Source organism: Chiroxiphia lanceolata, chromosome 3 (genome assembly GCF_009829145.1).
Source record: "Chiroxiphia lanceolata isolate bChiLan1 chromosome 3, bChiLan1.pri, whole genome shotgun sequence".
Classification (NCBI taxonomy): Eukaryota; Metazoa; Chordata; class Aves; order Passeriformes; family Pipridae; genus Chiroxiphia; species Chiroxiphia lanceolata.
The window spans coordinates 7,204,721-7,224,965 of NC_045639.1; the positions used below are offsets into that span (position 1 = coordinate 7,204,721).

Sequence of the window (20,245 nt, forward strand, 5' to 3'; positions counted from 1 at the left end):
GCACAGCACGTACTTTCAGTATGCCGATCGAGATGAATTTTCATGTCACGATCCAGTCAGTCAGTGGGTCAGAGTACAAGAGGTGAAGTGGTGAAGTTCCTGCTTAAAGTCTTTTACATTTTTCTCTCTAAAGGGACAAAATAAAGTGTTAGACAGAAAACATGTTGAGAATCCTGTAATTTTTGTTCTATTAGACCAGCTTTAAACAGTGAATGTCCAGTGAAATAATAGATTTAGGATTGAAAAAACATGGTTTATCTGATAGTCTGCTGAACCAGATGATCACTTAAACTTTCTCTCGTAGTTAAAGTTTGCTCTGAGTAAGTGATTTAAACAAGAGATATAGTCCCTTTGCAATAAACATAAATGAACTCTTGAAATACCTGGTTTTAGTCAAATAACTCGTGGCTATAGTCATACTTGTTATAATGGATGTAGAAACAAGTATCATCTGGAAATGGAGCTTTGCATTGTGAATGCAGTAAGGTAATGGCTGAAATGATTTTCAGTGATATATCAGTAGTTACCATTTATGCCTGACCTGCTTTTTCTGAATGTAAAGTCTTTCTGCGCAGAGTGCAACATGTTGCACTTGACCATAATTAAATCCTTTATGCTTTGGCGCTGCTCATTTCACAGTGATGCAATAAACTCCTTGGGTCTGACCTACTGGTAAAGATTTTTCCAGTGCTGCTGCACTGTTGTTTTATAGAATTGTCTTGAATATACTTTTTCTTTCTGTAGCTCCTGAAGTAGGTGACTTTATCCCTTTGAAACTCATCTTGGTGATGAAAAGGGGTTTTTTTCTTATTTAAGAACTGATGGCTACATAGGATGCAGAGTGCCAAGCCTGTATTTTAAGAGAAAAGGGGAGGGGGAGAAAAAAGTTTATCTTCTAGTACAGCTAAATTTCTATTTTGCATGTGGTCCTCCTATTGTGTGTGGACAGGCAGAACACTGCTTTGAAAGTAATACTTTTTGATTACAACTGGGGGAAGGAAAAACCCAGCAGGTTTTATCAAGCCATTTTGGTCATCCATGTAATGCAATTTTTTACAGGTTAGAGCTCACTAATATGCTAAGAAATCACTCTAGCAAGTCACCCATTAAGGCTGGTTAGAATCAGGACAGAGTTACCAGGGGGGCAGGAGGCCTGAGTCCTCACTGATGGCCATCAGCCGCACCCTGCCCACCTCCCTCATCTCAGGCAAGGGGTGTCAAACTCCTGCTCCATCTCCTCTCCTCCTGGGAGCAGCTCTGTGCAGGGTCAACCTTGGAAATACTTCTCCACTAGTCCCATCTGGTGGATAGCAGGATGAATTGCCTGCTGGAAAGAGGGAAAGCATCATAGCTCAGCCTTTAAATAGGAGCTGGATGCGGCGTGCCAGCAGATGTACATGTGCCAGTCTGTGCTATCTGCTCCCTCTGTTTCCCTTCCATCCACCTAATCGCATTTGGACCACTGCTGTTCCCTTCACCAGGTTCCATGTGCTAAGTAAAAGTGAGGTGAGGAACTTTAGCAGTGTCACTTTAGAGAAGCTCTAATCACAAAAACCCAGGAGCCACCAAAGATCACAGCAAAAAAATATGTATATCATTATCAAGCTATTTCCAGGCCTGGGAATGAATTTCCTTTCTCCCACTGTATATGCTCAGCAGTCAGTTTTTCAAATGCCTCATTAAGGCTGGTACTCAGCTGTTCTCGTGGTGCTGGAAAGGAGGGAGCGTGGCCATCGCATTCGATCCCGCATGCTGCACTGCAGCCTCTCATATTATTATGAAGCTAAAAGAGCCTTCTCCATCGTTGAAAATACAGAATTCCTAATATATTTCTCACCAGGGCAAGCAAAGGTTAAGAGAGCCATAGACATTGCCCAGGGTATTACTGTTCTTGGTGGTAATTCGCTGTTTGCTACCTACCTTCCAAAAGGCAACTGGAGGGTAGAAAATGGATAATGAATGCAAAGTAGGGGAGAAAATTGGGAATTAATGTGAATGTAAAAAGGGGAAAAATGCATTCAGTCCTAGCAATCTTACTTTGGTTTGATTTGCTCTCTTCTTTACAGTTGTTTGTGATGCATTTTTATACTTTAAGTGGCATTGTGGCTTTTGCTTTAAAATTCAGTTCAGGTGATTCTTACCTTCCATAGGCATTCATGGGAGTTTTGCAAGTCAGAAACACAGCCACTTCAAGGATCCTGGGGAAATGTTACTGGAGGAAAATAATCCTAGGAAAAAACTCTTTATAAAATACATACATGAAGTTCAAGTAACAATTTCATTTATTGCAGAGAGTGTTTAGGGAAGCATCCCTTTATTTGGTATCATTATTTTCAGTGAGCCTATTGAGATAAAATCTATAATCTTCATCCTAAAATATGAAAACATGCCTGGTTTAAATGGAACTGGTCCTGTTGGCAGGTGTTTTCAGTTTACCTTTACATCTCTCCTCTTTTATCACAGCGCCTTGCTGTAAATTAGCAGTTTGTGCTGAATTGGACACAATTAATATTGCTGCTGCTGTTACCAATGAAAAGATGTATCATAAATAATTTTTATGTGTTTTTCTCAATAGGTGGTGATGGCACAGCGGAGAAGCAAAACACCGATGAAACTGAGGCCCAGAGCCAAGAAGCAGGTTTGTGCCCAGCTCCTTAAAGGCCTATCTTAGGCTTTATCCACTTGGTGAACAATAGCCTTAGTGAGTGCTATTGAAAGGGAATGTTTGGACACTTTCACCAGATTAGCTCAGATCTTGAGCAATTCTCCCATCAGAGACCGAAACTTCATTCATTATGAATGGATGTGTTGCAGTGCAGGAATGCAGACTTCTCTCTCCAGCTTACTAGCTCTACATTCTCCCTTTAAGATGAACTCCCTCTAGCTAATTTTCTCACTAGCAAGAAATAATTTTTTTCCCTCTGCATAGAATAGAAGTGGGGGAATAGGAAATTTGGAGAAGAAGGAAGCAGGTGGGAGGCTCCTTTTGTTGAAAACTCAACTTTGGAAGATTTTAGAAGGTATTTTCAAGTTTTTAAAAAATATCTGCACAAGTCTCAGCAGTTTTGAAAATTTAAATCCATACAGAAAGATATTGATTATACTGTGAGTGAATGTCAGAGTTCACAAGCAGAGGGTTTTGCAGATGACATGCTTATAAATAATAGTGAGCTCAGTATGTTGAAATACAGTGTCACTCTGTGCTCACAATAGGTTTTCTATTTTTCTTTTCTGTTTATGGTTGGTTTTTTCATCCTGCCCACCTCTGTTCAGTGCAAGAGACAGCTAGAATTAATCAGTTACCAAAAGAGCCAAAGTGGAAATCAAAATGTCTATATATTCCCTTAAGTATTTCTTTTAGTGAAGTATTGCATGTAACACAATGCTTTCTCATATGGTTGGGTTTTTTCTCATTGTAGTGCATAATGTTGCCTAAACATAGTTAATCCAGGGAGAATGAAATGGTTTGCTTTGAAACTTCTTTTTAATCAGATTGTTTTAATCAGATTGTTTTCAGTATGTGGAGAAATTGAGCTGAAGAAGGCCAGTGAGCAAACATGGGAGATAAATTTAGAAGGCCTATATTCCTGACTTATCTGGTCTGCTTCCTTCATTGTGGTAACGAGGGTCCTCCTTTTTGTCCTGTGCATCGGGCACTGTGTATGTGGAAGCGCAGCTTTTTACTGCCTGCCCTCCACAGGCCACTCTTCTGCAGCTGAGTGCTAACATCTGAGGCTGTCCACACGTGCTTCAAGTCCTTCTGTGTTTTATGTCCTCTTTATCACCTCTTCTGTATGTCCTCACATGGGGCAGGCAGTGGGAGACGAAGCCCTTGGCACACAGTATTAAAGAATAAACTAGATTGCCGTGGACCTCAGCAAAATTTATCCTCCCCAAGATAAGCATGCAGTGGTGTTTTGTGAATGCTGGAGGGCAACCACATTTCCTTTCTCGGGTTTTTCACTTTCATGCTAGTCATATTTTAAACAGGCAAAGGGGACCAGGGAGAGGAATGAGTTGTTCTGTCTGAATCGAGACTCTGTTTTGAATCTCTGACTAGGCTGGGGCATATCTTTTTCCAAGCAATATTGAGCCTTTAACCATACCATGTACTGCTTGGCTGCCAGCTCACCTAAGAACTACTACTGCCCAGAGCTCCTGGCTGCAGCTGCAGAGGTTCCTGTTAAACCCAGTTATAGCATCTACAGATGCCCAATACAGCCCCCTGTGCTTGTCAGTGATAGTCACTCTGATGAGGTGTGTATTTCCCTGGTATTTTGGTTCACAAAACAGTTTGAATTAAATGCATTTCTTTTTTCCCAAGAGAGTGAAGGAATATTTACCTCTCAGAATTATTACTTCGCTACTGTAGGTGTCTTAAATGCATTGTGTTTTTCCCAAAACCGTCATTATGACTTGTAGCGATACGAGCTGTCAGAGCTGGTTTATCAGAGCCATGGGGTACATTCTTGTGCTATCTTACATTGGTAATCATGTTTCGTTACTCTCAGGGAGAGCGTCAGAGAAAAGATCCAGACATTTAAAGTCTAGGATCCAGAAAATGTCATTCTTTAGGAACACGGTTTAGGTATAAGCCTAAAGACAGCATTGTGCCCACGCACAGCCCATTAATCACCTCCTCGGCCACAGACACATGGTGTTACGGGGAAAAAAAATTATTTGGCTTAACAGTTATCCCTCCTGGTTGACATAGTGACAGGAACAGAGGGGCACAATTACCTCGAGTTAGTTACATCCACCTAATGAGTTGCTGCTGCTTTCCAGTCTATGCATTGCAGAGACAAAGCATCACCGGGAGCTTTGAGGTTGCTGCTTCTGTGCCCTCTCTTGGCACTGGAAGGTTACCTGGTTTTCCATCGTCCTCGGTTGTATGCCTAAAACATTTCTAAACACTACAAGCAATCGCTGTTACGAGCAATGCCATTAAATGTTAAAGTTCTTATTTGTATTTTCTAAACCAAAAAGCATAACTTTCATCTGAGTGGGACAAATCATATCCTTGATACTGTGAAAGAAAATATAGGACAAAAATTTGACACTGTATTCTTACCCAGTCCATTACACGAATATTTATATATTCTTATTATAGTGAAAAATATAGTGATATTATAGAGAAAAATATATATTATATAGAAACCTATGTTAGTGAAAAAGCAGTAATAGTCTGAGAAGACTGAAAATTTTCAGCTATTATGTGTGGGGGTTTTTTAAAGTCTGGCCTCCAGTCTATCATCAATGAACTTCACACTTAACACATGGAGAAACAACATGGCAGGTGGTTCTGAGCTGTTGTTTCAAGGTAGTTAAATATACTCAATGGCTATATTAGGAAAAAAAGTTTGTCAGAATCGTCAGAGACAAGTCTTTTGAAAGAAATGAAAGCCTAGAAATGAAAACAAAAGCTTATAAAGGTTTTAGAACTATAAAAATTACGCAGAAAAAGCAACAGCGAAATTTTAAAAATTCTTTTGAATTCAGGTATCGCTTGTATCTATTAACTGAAGTAGTTTTAACTGCCTACCATTAAAAAACTCCAAGCCACATGTTTTTAGGGACTTGCTAAATTTTCAGTCCTGATTCAGGAAAGCTTCTATTTTCAGGAAAGCATTTGCATTTAATCATTTGGATTTCAATGGGATTCATGGACATGATTAAAGTTAAGAATGGCATAATTGTTTTTTCTCAAAATAGATGGATTAAATGAAAAAAGGAATTTCAGAGCAAATAGCAACACCAGCCTACCCATGAAACCAATAGCTATTTCTCTCTCTGTATTGTGAGGAATTGAAATATAGACTTGATCTGACAGTATTTGAATGTAAGTTTACCTCTTGTTCAGGAAAGACAATCAGATCAGTAATGGCCAGTGAATGGATGGAAGCCCAGTAAATGAAATTCAAGTCTAATATCTTGCCTCAGTAAGGTGTAACACTTTTTTTCAGTAAAGTGGTCCATCAGTTTGCTATCTAATGAATAACTTCTCTTTCATTTCCTTTGTTCCTATAGATGAGACAAAACCTTCAGCTGCAGCCAGCCTATCACCATCAGAAGACACAGAGCTGAGTGAGGATAAAGGTACAGATTGGAAATTGTGTTTGGAAATACCCAGTCCCAAGTGGACATTTCCTGAAGCCTTATTTTCCTTTGTGTGGAAATTGCCCAAATCACAGTTGAACAATACAGAAATAGGTAAATGCTTGGATTTACATTTACAAAAGTGTTTGTAATGAAGTACTTGACACCAGCTGTTGTGCTGGTTAGGAGTGACACTGTGAATTCCTAAGTCCCTTTGTTATGGAGTTAATGCTAAAATATCATACATGACATTTCCAAAATAAACCTAAAGCCTGGGCTCACTGAGATGACTCACAGGCATAAAGTTAAGTGTGCATGACTGTCTCAGCAAAATCAGCTCCCTGTTCAGTGCTCTCCTGATGCAGGAAAAGAAAAACACAATAGCTATAAACACATCAGGAGGAGACAGGAGGAGATGAAGTCATAATGGAGAGGGAGAAAGTACTGTTTATCTTGTGCAGACTGTGCTGGGCACTCAGATCATTTAGTTTGTGATAAATATTTAAAAGTGTCACAGGGCCAAATGACAGGGAGTTTAGGAAACAAGAGAGATGATCTAATTTAAATGTTTCAAGCTGAGATTTTTCCTGTGGAGTTGTTGGTTTACAGATAGGAACCAGGGCACAGCTGTACTGTTTTTGATGCTCTGTGATAATCACACTATTAATTGCTGTGCCAGTCTACAAATTTTGGCATTTTTGTGGGGGTACATCAGGAAAAATTCTGGCTGATATATAAAATGTTCGCTACTGGTAATTCAAAACAGGAGTTATGCTATCTATGATAAATACAGTTCATCAGTACAGCCTTCAAGAAAGACTAATAGAAAATTTTAATGCATTTCACTGAGATAACATAATTATTAACATCCATTAACTTATTTATTTTAAAAGATTTAATGTTTAATTCAGCATCACTGCTTGACTCTCTTCTCATTTTTCTAGATAAGTGTGACAGGCTGTGAGATCCTGCCCTTTTGTTCCAAAGCCACGTGCTGGAGAGCCCACATACTTACCTGATTATGAGTTCAAAGCCTTGTGCAGGTTGATTTAAGGGCTCTTTTAACTGATTGATTGATCCTGCACAGAAAAAAAAAGAAGCCACAAACCCTTGCTGGAGCACTTCTTTTTGCTGCTTCACAGATTGAAGTTGTGGCAAGGCTAGAGGACAGCAGAAATAGTGATGGATTCTGTCCCAGCATGGCTGCTGGTTGCCTGTCATTAATTTCTCTTGTCTTGATGACATTTGGCCTTCTTTATGTATCCTGTATCTGTACGAGTCCCCATCATCTGGGTTTATGGTATGAGTGTGAGGCTCACAGTGAGGCCTTGGGTTTGGATTTTCCTTTGCTGTCTGCAGTTGTACTGAAGATCCCAACAACTTGGTATTGTTTTGAGTGCATGTTCCTGACTACGAAGACAACAGTCTTCTGATAAGCTTTTCAGTGGCCATCTCAATGTGTTACCACTCCAGGTTTTTGCCCCACTGTATTTATAATCTCTTCTCAGGAAAGAAGTCATATTGGTGCTACAGGTCTCACTTTTCCTATGATACATTAAGAATATATATAGTGTTTTCTCCTCTTCTCTTGAGAGGTCGATGGAGAGATAGTGCCCTGAGAGATCCAAAGTGTATTATGTCTTTGATGTCCTACCTCTCCTCATAAGTAAGATGGAAAGCTTCTGGTATAGAAAAAATTTAGCAAAAAATAATCACAGGTTCAAACCAATCTATATATACTATATGGCCCATTTTAAATGAGTTTGTAGCCCCAGCACAATCTTGTACAGACAGGCATATTTTGTTTGTAAAGCTATACAAGTAGGAAAAAAAAGAAAAGAGAAGACCATGTTTTGGGATTTGCTTGCTAGTTTTTCTAATGGAACCAAGAATTTTGAACAATGAGGCCACCGCATGCACCAGGCCATGGTTTTAATCCTTATTTCCATCAGAGGATTTTCAATTTTGCAGATTTTTATTATGAGGGTGGAGAGGCACTAGAAGAGGTTGCCGAGAGAAGCTGTGGATGCCCTATCCCTGGAAGTGTTCAAGGCCAGGCTGGATGGGGCTTTGAGAAACTTGGTCTCGTGGAAGGTGTCCCTGTTGGGGAGTTGCAATGAGATGATCTTCAAGATCCCTTCCAACCCAAACCATTCAGTGATTCTTTGATGATTCTGTGATTTTAGATTTTGAGTTATTTTAAAATGAATACTAGTGTTACAAAAAAACTTGCTACCACTTGGGAAATGGCACTTTTACAAAATCCTGGCATTTCTGAAAACACCTGCTGCTCCCAAAATAAATTTCAGCCTTCAAATTGTTTACCCACTGAGTTAACATAGCTAAATCCTACCAGGTTCTGGAACATACTGATTTCTGTAGTTTATCTTCAACTAAGTGAACTGGATGTACAGCATTTAGAGAAATTATATTTTCCCAGTCCTTCCACCTAATTACTGTGAAAGGAGATTTGTGGCAAATAAGTCTAGGCTGCATATTCCCAAAATGCATCGTTTAAACCAGTCAGAATAGGAGGTTTCCATGCCTGCTATGGAAGTATAACAGTCTTTCAAATGTCAGCTCTGGTGAGTGCACCAAAACAAGTACTTTGAGTTCCATTAGAGTTGACTAGGTTTTTTTCTGGTTTTTTTTTCTTCATATTTTTGGGATTAGAATATAGCAAACCCATTGACGTAGTTATTTATTGCTTTAAAATGTGGTAATATTCAAAACAGAGCACGTGCATCTCTGCTACCATGAAGATCTAGTATTTTTGTCATGCGTGAGTCATCTTTATAATTTTCTTTATGAAGGAAAGGGGAAGGATGGGAAGATGAAAGTGGTTTTCATGATAAGTGTGGGACAGTGCAGGGATCACGTTTTGAGGGGCTCAGATTCAAATTAAAACCTCCTGTGAGACTGCAAATCTCACACGAATGTAAAAGTATATCTCTTCTGTTACAGTAGAAGAGACACTGTCCAGGAAAAAAAAATGTCCACAAAGGCCCAGTTTGCACATGGCCTTTGAGCAAAACAAATTTTCTGAGTGCTTATCTGTCCACAGAAAAAAAAAAAAAAAAGAAAGAAGGACAGTCATATTCTAAGAATATCAAGATGTTTGATGTTGTGCTGTAGAGGTATCCTCTCATTCCAGTCTGTGCCAAGTTTCCACTGTCTGCAGAGAACTGTTGCAATTTTACCCTTGTAAACTTGCATGCCTAAGTACCATCTCTCGGCGGGGTCGGGGGTGGGGGGAGAAGCTGACATCTCCAGGCAACACCTTCGTGGCGCTTCATTACTGTGCATATGGAAGTAGATCCTTTATCCATGGTGTGTTTCAAGTGAGAGATGCTTCTCTTTATGAAGTGTAAGGGCAGAGCAAAGTGATTAAAGTCATTAATGTTTATGCAGCAGATAAAGCACGTATCAGGCAGGCTGCACTCAGTCTGCTATGGCTGTCTATACAAGACTGTGCTGGGGCTACAAACTCATTTAAAATGGGCCATATAGTATATATAGATTGGTTTGAACCTGTGATTATTTTTTGCTAAATAGAGCATGTGTGCATGCACATGCATGCGTGCGTGTGAGAGAGTGATTTGCATCTTCATCTCAGTTACCTCTTTTACCAATTACCATTTAACCTGATTTAATGATAGAACTTTCTGTCAGGCAAATGTAAAAAAGAACTGGATTTAGTACAGGTGAAGCATAACTCCCCATTATGCAATCACAGCAAAGTTTCTGTGCACAATACACTGATTTTAATTCATTAGCACTTAATAAGAACTGAATTTTCATTTGAAGGTCAACTAAATTAAATCATATGCTAATTAATTTTAAAAATAAAGTAGCGATTAATTATTTCCAGGTGTTCACCGAAGTCTGGGCTCCTGTGGGAATGCCATTTAAAGCAAGTCACTATTTTTCTACATTCTCTGAAATGGAGTCAGATTCAGTCAGCTGAAGGACTTGTGTTGTCAGGAACAGAATTAGGTATGTACATTGGCTAGGGGCTAGCCCTAAAAACTTGCTTTGGGCAACCCAGAAGCCTGTAAGTATCCTTCCTGTAAAGCATAATGGGTATAAATTGCTGTTTGGCCTGAGGTAGCTCTTGCTATGGAAAAAGTCTTGATGTCCTAAGACATAAATGATTGAGAAGGGACAAACTAAAAGATAGAGCTTTTCAAATGCAGGGGAGCTGTGCAAATCAATGTAAATTAGTCATTGATGAGTGGGTGAAAAAGGTTGACTGAAAGGCCAATATGTTCAGAAAGAGGTGTTTAAAATCAGCTCTTAAGTATATATTAAGACATCTCAATGAATGACCTGATTTTCAGAAGCGCTGAGTGCTCAGCAGCTACCGATGAAATGTTTTTACTTCACCCTTGGGCTATGATTAGACCTGGAAAATTTCAGCCTGAAAAATTTCAATAATAGGTAACTGAAAGAGAAACCTTTTTTAACGGAAGTTTCAACACCCCCAGCCATAGCTGTGGCTCTGCATGCCTGCTACGGTGATAACATTTTTCTGTCCCTTGGTTAGAAGGGTTCTTATGGAAGCAAACTGGCTAACACAAGCTAATTTGTAGGGCTTGAGGGTTTTTAACCAGAGACATAACCACCACCAGCCAACCAACCACTTAACACCCTCCAAAAGGGTCACTTCAAACTGAATATAATGGGAGTTATTCTCTTTTCCACATTTAATGTGACCTGAGTTGCACATCCAGATGGGGTCCAGCCCCTGAACTACTCAAGAGGTATTTCTGCTCTACGCTTTGCCAGTACAGGCAGCTGCAACAGTGAACACTAATCTACTTAGCTGGTTTATTTAAATCCTACTTATTTTTAAATATTAGCTGACCTGGAGCCATCCAGCTGCGCTCCTGTCAGTCCAATGAGAGATCCTGCTTCTTCCATCTCCCCCCTCCAACCCTTCAGTACCTTCTCCTGTACCAAGGCTGTAACCAAGGCAATCAGGTTTTCTCAGCTTTTTCCTTTCCCGGAGCCCTGTACAACAGGTCCTGCCCCTTATGGCAGCAGCAGGATGCCCTTGGTTGTTATACCAGCTGCACCTGGAATTTCTCAGGTGGACAGCAAGCAAGGTTAGAGGAGATGCCCTTCTGTCAGCTCAAAGCACAAATGGGTAGAAGTACTCAGTGGACCCCACCTGCAGAGATGAACTGCCTGGTCTATTGCCTGAAAACTAGCAAAAATATATCTACAGGTTGTTGCACCTAAAAAGGTTTGTTTTACCAATCCATATAAACTTGGGCTCCAATAAATCTAATCTGTCATAAAGACAGATTAAAATGAAATCTTAGTGGATATAAAAATAACATTTTAAAGTCAAAGCTCAAGAATCTCTCCCCAACTTCTCATAAATCACCATTTAGTAATTCATCTTAACACATTTTCTTCAATTTATGAGGCAAAAGAATACCCTAATCATGTGGCAGCCTCCGTGCACACCATTACCTGTAATTTTAGACGCCTGCTTGATTTCTTTCACTCTGGAAATATTCCAGTCATTTTTCACAGTATCATGCTTAAAAAAATAAAATGCACTGAACCTGTTTCTTTCCTAATGACCAGCTTTTTCCCTCTTTAATCTTCTTACAGCTCCCTAAAACACAGTGATTTATCTATGCTGTGTGCAGGACCCAGGTGTGTTGCACATTAGAAACGATTCAGTAAATAAGCCATACAGAGTGTAGCTGAGGAAGTGAATTTTAAAAGATCATTAAAACCACTTAACATTCAGTTCTTTCCATTTCCCCTCTTCCTTAGCATTTGCAAAATTTTGTTTGAGCATCATTGCCTTATACAGTCAAAAAAAATTATGAATGGCATGGAAAAGCGCGGGGATTTATGCAGGATTTAGAGAAAATAGTGTCTGATTATTGGCAGGAAGGGTAGGATTGATCATTTGTTGCAAGCTACATGCATTTCTTGGAGACAAATTCAACATACAGCTGATATATTGGAGCAATGATATACTTGGGGAGTATTCTGATCAGTTTATTTAAAGTCTAAATATTTTGTTCAGGGGCTGTTAAACGTTGGGGCTAATTCCCAGGTGGATTCAAGCACACAGTCCCATGAGACACTGGTTTCAATACAACAGAGGGGTGCAGAGATGAGCGCTCCTGACATAGACACTGCCACTGCAGCCAGCAAGGAAGGATTTTGAGGGGACTAAGGGATGCTCAGACTTCATTGAGCACTTCAGTGCTTGATGCGCAGTAGATAAAAGTGGCCTATGTTTGGCTCATTTATGTCGTTAAATGTCATGTTTGGTTCATTCATGTCTGATCAGTGATGGCATTAGAAAATGAACTCCACTGTGGTATCCAAAACACTGATTTTTTTCAGTCCTGCCTAGAGTAGTGTTAACCTTTACAGTCCCAATTTGTAGTTACCTGAGGTAAGTAGTGCCTGGCATGTGTATTATCAAAAAAATAAGCTGTGAGATAAAAAACTATGCTGTGAGATAATATCCTGGCTTGGATTCTCCGGTATGACTTCACAGATAAGTAGCTGGTATGGAGAAGGCTAACACTGCTTTATGCCATTTAAAAATATCAGGAGTTAGCTCCCTAGTGAATTAGAGATGAACAAAGGCATTAGGGGTGACCAGAGCTCTTGTCAACCCTGGAATCATTTAGGACTATAATATTGGGCTTACGCCTCATTGCATAAGGATCCAAAGGAGCAGAGAGGACCAGCTGAGTCTGAGGAATACCACTACCCTATTGAAAACTTGCATTTAGGAAATAGTGTATCGTCAGTATTTTTATTGACCACTGCATTTGGTTTTACACTTTCACTTTTGCTTGACTCAGATTTTCCTGATAAATCTGGGTTTACTCCTTTGCTTTATTTCCTTCTCGTTAATCCTAAAAGTAAATCTGTCTTTGGACCTTTTGGCTTGAATATTTGATGCAATATTTGCATTTGAAAAGAAGGAACCTTTGGCACAGTCTTGACCTTAAGGATTTTGAAACTCAAAATCTACATAGTAACACCAATCAAGACTGATTCCTACTCCTGGAATAAGAACAGCAGACTCTTACAGCCAGGCAGTAACTCCTGCCCATGGGCTGTTCTTTTCAGAAACATGCTTTGAAAAAAAAAAAAAAGGATAATTTGGAATTCTGTGCAGCCAAATTGCTTTCTCAAACCCTGGAGCAACAGGAAAACTGTTTATGATAAAAATAAAAGTTTAACACAAAATTACAATCCCCTAAGAATAAAGCCTGAGGGGACAAACTGCCAGCTGTGCCAGTGGGTGGGAATAGCAGCGACATCCCACACTGTGTGAAAACTGCAGTTTTCCATGAGCCCTGCCCAAATGGCAGTGTGATGGGGCACATACATCAGCCAGGCACGAGGCTCCTTAAGCTCCATTTGTTATCATTGACCAAAGCCCGTAATTGTGCCTCTGATGCTGTGGATTGATTTTTGCATGAAATTGGAATCATTCCTCATGCTGGGAGAAAAAGGTGGCACCTGTGAACTGAGATTAAAGGCCCTGATCTGGGAGTTTGAAGTACTGTGCAAGAGGTGTCGGATAAGATGGCTCTAAGGGTCTGATGGGGCAGAGCCACATGCAGCTCTCCATCCCTTAGCAGGTGATATCACACTTATCATCACTTTTGACTGCTTGAAGGGCTGTGTTTGAGCCCTGGCTGCTTGGTACTTAAGGCAGAGGACTCCTGATTCCAACTTTGCCAGTACAGTTCCTTTTACAAGGATGCTTCTGTATCATACAGGAAAAAAATATTATATTAATTTAGGGTATGGGGTTACAGATGGCACAAATCTTGGCTTGTTTGATATCCTGAAAGCTTTGTCCAGAACTTCAGCAAAGCCAGAATTCTGCTCAGTGGGTTTAAAGTTTGCTTGAAAAATTCTCTATAGATTTTTAGTGCTATTCCCATTTATACCAAGAGATCCTTCAACTGGCTTTTTTATTAAACTTGGAATTTTATGAAATTCTAATTTATTTTTGCTCTGATTTGGGCTGATAGGGTAATCCTTTGTACCTCATGGTACAAAGTGGCATTCCAGTATGAAAGACTGACACACTAGTCCACCTGAGAACAGTGAGTAGTGTTTTAAGTCCTCAGTAGGGTGAAAAAAAGTGCAGCAAGGGCAAAGTTTAGCAAATTGTACATCAGTGACTTATTTTACTTTCAAACTTGGATTTATAAACTTATTGTCATGCCACAAAAGAAGTAAGAAGCTGTGCAGGTAATTAAATATTTGCCTTGGGGGATTATTTGCAGTTAATTAAAGCCACACACTTTCAGTGCATACCTTTCTTACAGATTATTAAATTTGGATCAGATGTTAACAACCCAGCTTTCCCACTTATCCATCAGAGATTATCATTGGAAAGTTTCAGAAACAGAATTTTACAGGGGTGTCCTTGGGTATACTGTGAGATTTGCTTGGCTGTATTGTGGAAAGGGACCTTCCAGAAGTTGAGCTATAACAAGACTGTCATAACATAAATTATTATCACATTTTGTAGATCTTTTGGCACCGTCACTTAAATTTTCCATCAAGCAGTACTTTAGAAAGTGTCTCACACAAATCCTGATTATCTGTTGCCACTGTTATGACCTGGAGTGGACTTAACCCCTGTAGTTTGCAGAAGTGTCCAGTTAGATTGGCGGTGGTTTTTAATGAGGCTCAAAGAGGGCTCTTTATCCAGGCAAAGCTGAGTGTTATGAGGATGAACAGAGCTAAAACGGCTGTCTGCGTTGCTGCATTACCTGAATTCAATGGAATTATGCATTATGCATTTCTCCATCCCCAAGCAAAAACTGAGTGGCTGTTGTCAGAAAATGCTGTTGGACACAAGAAAATAATGCCCTGTGCTTATTAAAATCCCAGATAGCATGGCAATTGGGCTTTATGTTATCTAATTTAAGCCTCTCTTTGCCACTGTTTCAGAGTATGGCTGTGGGCAGTGCATTTTGACAGTCTGCTCCAAAAAAGAAAAGCACTCTGGGCCACAATAATGACCTTGGGAGTTCTGTCGTCAAGTGACATGAGGCTAGGATTTGCACTGGGATTTATGGGATTTAATGTTTGTCAAGCTTGTGAAAATCCAGCCACAAAAAAGTGTTGTTCTAAATAAATAATAAATCACTTTATTTATCAAGTAGGTGGTTTGTGCTGTTCCTCATAGCTTTGTGCCACTCCATTTGTTAGAAACAAAATTCTTGGTAGCTCTGCTGATTATTCTTAGGCATTCTTCCTTGTCAGCTCTTTGTTTAAGGTTTGTACTGCAGGCAAAAAACTGCTCAGTAAGTGTAGGGGTTCTGAAATCAATTTGAATAGTTGAAACCCACAAGTATACTTCTGTAGTTTATAGGGCTTTGGTTAAACAGATAGAAAATCTGTCAGCGTATCAGAATGCCAAATATGAAGCTGGCACCTAAGTGCTACCTCTAACTCAAGGAGCTACCAGGCTTTTCCAGTGTGAAACTGCTGCAGGATTTATTTGTTTGTTTGCTCTTTCCTCAGACTCCCTGAAAGACTCCAAAGGCATGCGGGAGAGTGATCCAGTGCATCCTGTGGCATCTGAGCAAGATCAAGCCGAAGGTAAAGTTTTGTATGAAAATTTCTTGAGAAAGAGATAATGAACCAGTTGGGAACTTTAGTTGTTCCATTTTCAGCATCCAGTGGGTTTCAGCCTGACCTCTGCCCCCTTAAGGAAATGCTGTTGACTGGTAGAGGTTGTGTGTCAGCCAGTTGTGAGGCCGTAGTCTCTGGGGTTACTGGAGAAGACACACGTCTCCAAATATGTGGGTTAAGCCATATTGATCCTGGGTGCATAGCATTGTTATTATTGTCCTTCTGTGTTGCTGTTGTTGTTCTAAAAGCCTGTGGGCTGTTTCTGTTCCTTCTGCTAAGCTGACTGTCAAGTGCAAGAGCTCCTATGAGAAACAGTGTCGAGGCTGGGCTACAAAAGAAGAAAAAATAAAAGTAATGCAGGGTCGGTTTTGATCAGCCATTTAACAAACAATGCTGAGAGTTTGTTAAGTGATATTTTCATATATAAAACAAGTCCAACATTTCACTTAACAGAAAAACAGCAGTACTTGGCTGACAAGTACCATAATGTATGATAGGTTCATGTCTTGTTTTGATGAACTTAGCATTGCCAGCACAGAGCATCATCCTGATGCCATTTTCTGTTTGTTTTATTAACAGGACAACAGGATGTTTCTGCAAAGGAGGAGATGAAAACTGAGGCAGATTCCCGAAGCTCCTGCATGGAAATAGAAGGTACTGCATGTGTCTTGAAAGCAAAAAGCAAGATTAACAGGCAAAACCACTATCATAGAATCACAGACTTGGGTTGGAAGGGAACTTAGTGACCACCTATTTCCAACCACCCTGCCATGGGTAGGGACATCTTCCACTAGACCAGGTTGCTCAAATCCTCATCCAGCCTGGCCTTCAACACTTCCAGGGATGGGGCATGGAGTATGTGTGTCGCTGGGCTTGTGAAGAGTCCCAGTGTAGAGCCATGCTTGGATCCAGGCATGTGGTGATTTTGTGCTAGATCCCAGAAAGTTCAGCATCTTGAAGGGTCAAGGCTTTGCTGTCAACAACAGCCCCTTGGATTTCCTTCAGCAGCTTTTGTATTTGTACCCTTCGGGAAAAGGATCCTTTTCCTCTGCCAGTGTTTTTAATGGCAAGGTCTCTAGTGGATGTTAATCCTTTCATGTCTGTTCTGAAAGGCCTTACTGTTCATCTTCTTTTTATCAAATTTATTCAGAGACACTGTTGAACCAAGAAGACACAACAGAAGTTGAGACACCTTTGATTCCTGGTGCAGAGGAAAAGGAAGAAGGAAAAGAAGAAGAAGGAGGTGAGCCTACTTGTAAAACAGATTGAGACAGAATGCTGCTGGACTCATGTTTTCCTTTTTATTGTAGGAAACATGAAAAGAGGACATGAAAGCTTTTTTCTTCTAAGAAAAAAATCCTTTTTTGACTTATCTTTGAGTGTTGTTTTGATATGTTGAACTTGGATTTGCATAGGAAAATAAGTGCAAAAAAGTACACACCCAGGTTCAAAAGTGCCTTTAAAATAAATACTCTTCTCATTGTTGGTTTTCTGCATTTAAGTGCATAAGGCTGATTAAACAACCAATTTATGTCCATTTAAGTACGCTCTTGATCACGTTCGCCAGAAGCATCGAGAGTGTTTAAAATAAATGGGTATGATTATTATTTGTGAGGTCACTAATAAAGATTTAACTAGCAATTAACTAAAACTAGTAATTCTAATGAAGAAACCAATATTTAGAGTGGGAATGCAGAGTCTTGCTGAAGTAGTAATTTTTTCTGGGAGTAAAGTATTTAAATCCTTAGGAATGCTTCTGCAAAGAAATGTAAAAGTTTAAGTGTTGGACACTTCTGGGAACCCTGCATTCATCTCATCACTTGCAACAGGCACATGGTGATATATAAAATAATGTATTATGTAAATAATTCTCTGATTTAAAGTAGCTGCAAGTTAATAATTATATGGTCATTTGTAGAGCATGGGGATGAATTTTACAGTTCCAAATTAAAACACAGACATGATTTTTATTGAAAATTCAGGTCAATACTAACTGTGTTGTCCTAATTATGAACTCCCTTTCCCAGCCACATTGACACCAACTTAATTGCAAACCTGTGTTAGCAATATTGACATTTTTCTTCACTGCAAAACTGGGTTAATAGAACCTCTTTGTTCGTATACAGCTAAACAACATTTCCTCTCCTTTTTTTTTTAATTTTAATTGCCTATCCAAGTTGGGACTAATCACATCTCCTTATTATTGTTCATGTTAATGGTATTGGTTTGTGCTGTATTAATGATGATGAAGGGAGAATTGATATAATCCTTACTTTCAAGTCCAGGTAAATGGTAGCTCCCTGCCTCAGCTGCAAATCCAGGTTATACAATACAGGCTCGCTCTGATTGCAAATACCAATGTCTTCATGTTAATTTCCTCTGAATAGAAATTATTTACATTTCATTTTATGCCTCGTTAAAAGCGAGTTGGACAAAATATACTTTCGTGATTTGTAAATTTTCTCCTCTTTACTACTTTAGTGTCCCCTACGGCTAGGGACTGTCGCTTAGTTCTCAACAGAGAGATTGTGTTCCACCATCTGTTCTACCTACTATTAGAATATGTTACGTTAAGGAAAAGAAGGTAATGTCAGAATAGCATTGTTCTTGGCGCTTTTCCTTTTCCTGCTCCTGATTTAAAAAGTTCAAATACTAAGTAAGTAAAAGGTTCTTTCTAAATATCTTGGAATGTGTTCCTACCTGGGGGCTCAGGCGTTGCTCCTGTGCAGGATTCCTCCGATCCAAAGCTTGTTGGAAGTCCATAGAAGGACTCTCATCAATTTAAGTGAGCTTTTGGTAAGTTCCCTGATAAGAGGAGTTGATGTGTTGAGTCTGTGTTTGGGACAACAGCATAGATATTCTGTTCGGCTTCTTCCAAATATACTGTCTTTGGCTCAGGGAAAATAAATGGGTGCTTTTTCAAGGTTTTGAGGAGGAAATTAAGGCTTTCCCTTGTTTTGTTCCATTCTCATGGGTATAAGCACTCTCAAACTTCATCTTGCTAGATGCTTCCTGTTCTGGTGGGCACATACTCTGCCACATGGGTTTTGAAAGTTCACCACAAAGTGAGGTGGGTCTGGACAAAAAGAAGTAAAAAAGTAAAATCAGCTGAAGTTCAGGCTGATAAAATAAGATATATTTCCCAATGAGAGACTTCTCTTAATAGAAAGAGATTACCTAGCATAAAACAGAGGTTTAATATGTAACATTATTTTATATAACCCAAGTGCTACCTCATAAACTAATTCAGTGGAATAGTTTTCCAGCAGCATGCACAGTACATTTGACATAGGATGAAGTGGCTTATTTTTGTCTAGGAACACATGGGGAAAAAAACTAACATGGGACTGCTAGTCCTGTTAAATAGAAAAACAGGGATTTTTAGTTGTTTTTGACCATTCTGAATCTCTATGCATAGTGCAATGTAGCGACTACTAAACTGCAAACTACCTGATCTTTCTGTTCTATGACTGACTGGTTTTTTTATGTTATCAAGCTCCTCCTGGAGCAGAGGGTAGCATATATCTGCCTCTCTCCTCTTTCTCTCTCTCTCTCTCTCAATGGGAGCTATTAGATTCATGGGAGTCATCTGCAACCCGTGTGGTCCCCAGCACTGGAGCTGTGTGAGCCACTAAATGGCCAACAAAGATCAGAGTCCCTTTTCCAACCTAAAGCTGGATTTCTGCTCAGCTACTGATTGTGGCTTCGAAGCGTGCTAGGAATTTTTTCAGTGATATGGTTTTCCTTGGGAAAATGACTGTTTCTTGCTTTTGAGATGTGTCTCAGTTTTTGCAAACTTCTGACAAACCACAGGTTAGCTTCTGATTTAATTGTGCCAGTTTTGCTACCAGCTCATCTCTGTGGTTTGGGGGATTTTAGGGCTTGCAGGGTCCTTTCTGTATAGTTCATTTGGCTTCACAGCTCCAGGGTCATGCAGCAGTGTGTATTTCTAAGGAGTCCAAGATCCTGGTGCTCTCAAGGTTCTGGGGCGCCAGGAGCCCAGAGGAATGAAGAATCAAAGTCTTGGCAGTCTCACTGCTGTTTCCCATTGCCAGCAGTAAGAACCAAGCCAGATTACCCTGAAGAATATAACAATGTAAGGCACTGTGTGTGTTTCATATAAACCTGCTGTTGCTTTTTCCAAAATCAGTAATAAAATATCGCATGTGCCAATTTATTCCCTTTTTTTCCCTACTGTAACTTGAAGTTATATATTACTAGGGAGCAACTGAAGAAGAAAGGCAAACTAAGATGCCTTTTTAATTTTTTTTCTAGCTACTATAATGCACTCATTGTGCTTCACAAAAGAATAATGAAAATCTGTGTTTCTTATAAGATTAGGGAATATTGTCAAATCCCTTTATTAAAAAGCAGAGTAAGTGGTGATCACTGACCTATTTGCTGACTAGGTAAGTGTACATGCTTTTAATAGACCATTTGTCAGTCCCTTTATATGTACACTTGGAAATAGTCCTGTTATGTTGTAATGACCATG

At 39.6% G+C, this 20,245-nt stretch overlaps 1 protein-coding gene across 3 annotated transcripts in view; it reads left to right on the forward strand.

The window, feature by feature from the left end:
• MACROD2 (mono-ADP ribosylhydrolase 2) overlaps positions 1 to 20,245 on the forward strand; it is an 848,490-nt gene that overhangs the window by 789,827 nt on the left and 38,418 nt on the right. For 2 of the 3 annotated variants that reach the window (XM_032684589.1, XM_032684588.1), the window contains exons 12-16: positions 2,573 to 2,638; positions 6,028 to 6,096; positions 15,640 to 15,717; positions 16,330 to 16,404; positions 16,901 to 16,993. In XM_032684589.1, coding sequence (XP_032540480.1) covers positions 2,573 to 2,638; positions 6,028 to 6,096; positions 15,640 to 15,717; positions 16,330 to 16,404; positions 16,901 to 16,993 — 381 coding nt within the window. The remainder of the gene's footprint in view (positions 1 to 2,572; positions 2,639 to 6,027; positions 6,097 to 15,639; positions 15,718 to 16,329; positions 16,405 to 16,900; positions 16,994 to 20,245) is intronic. The other variant, XM_032684590.1, reaches the window with a different exon arrangement.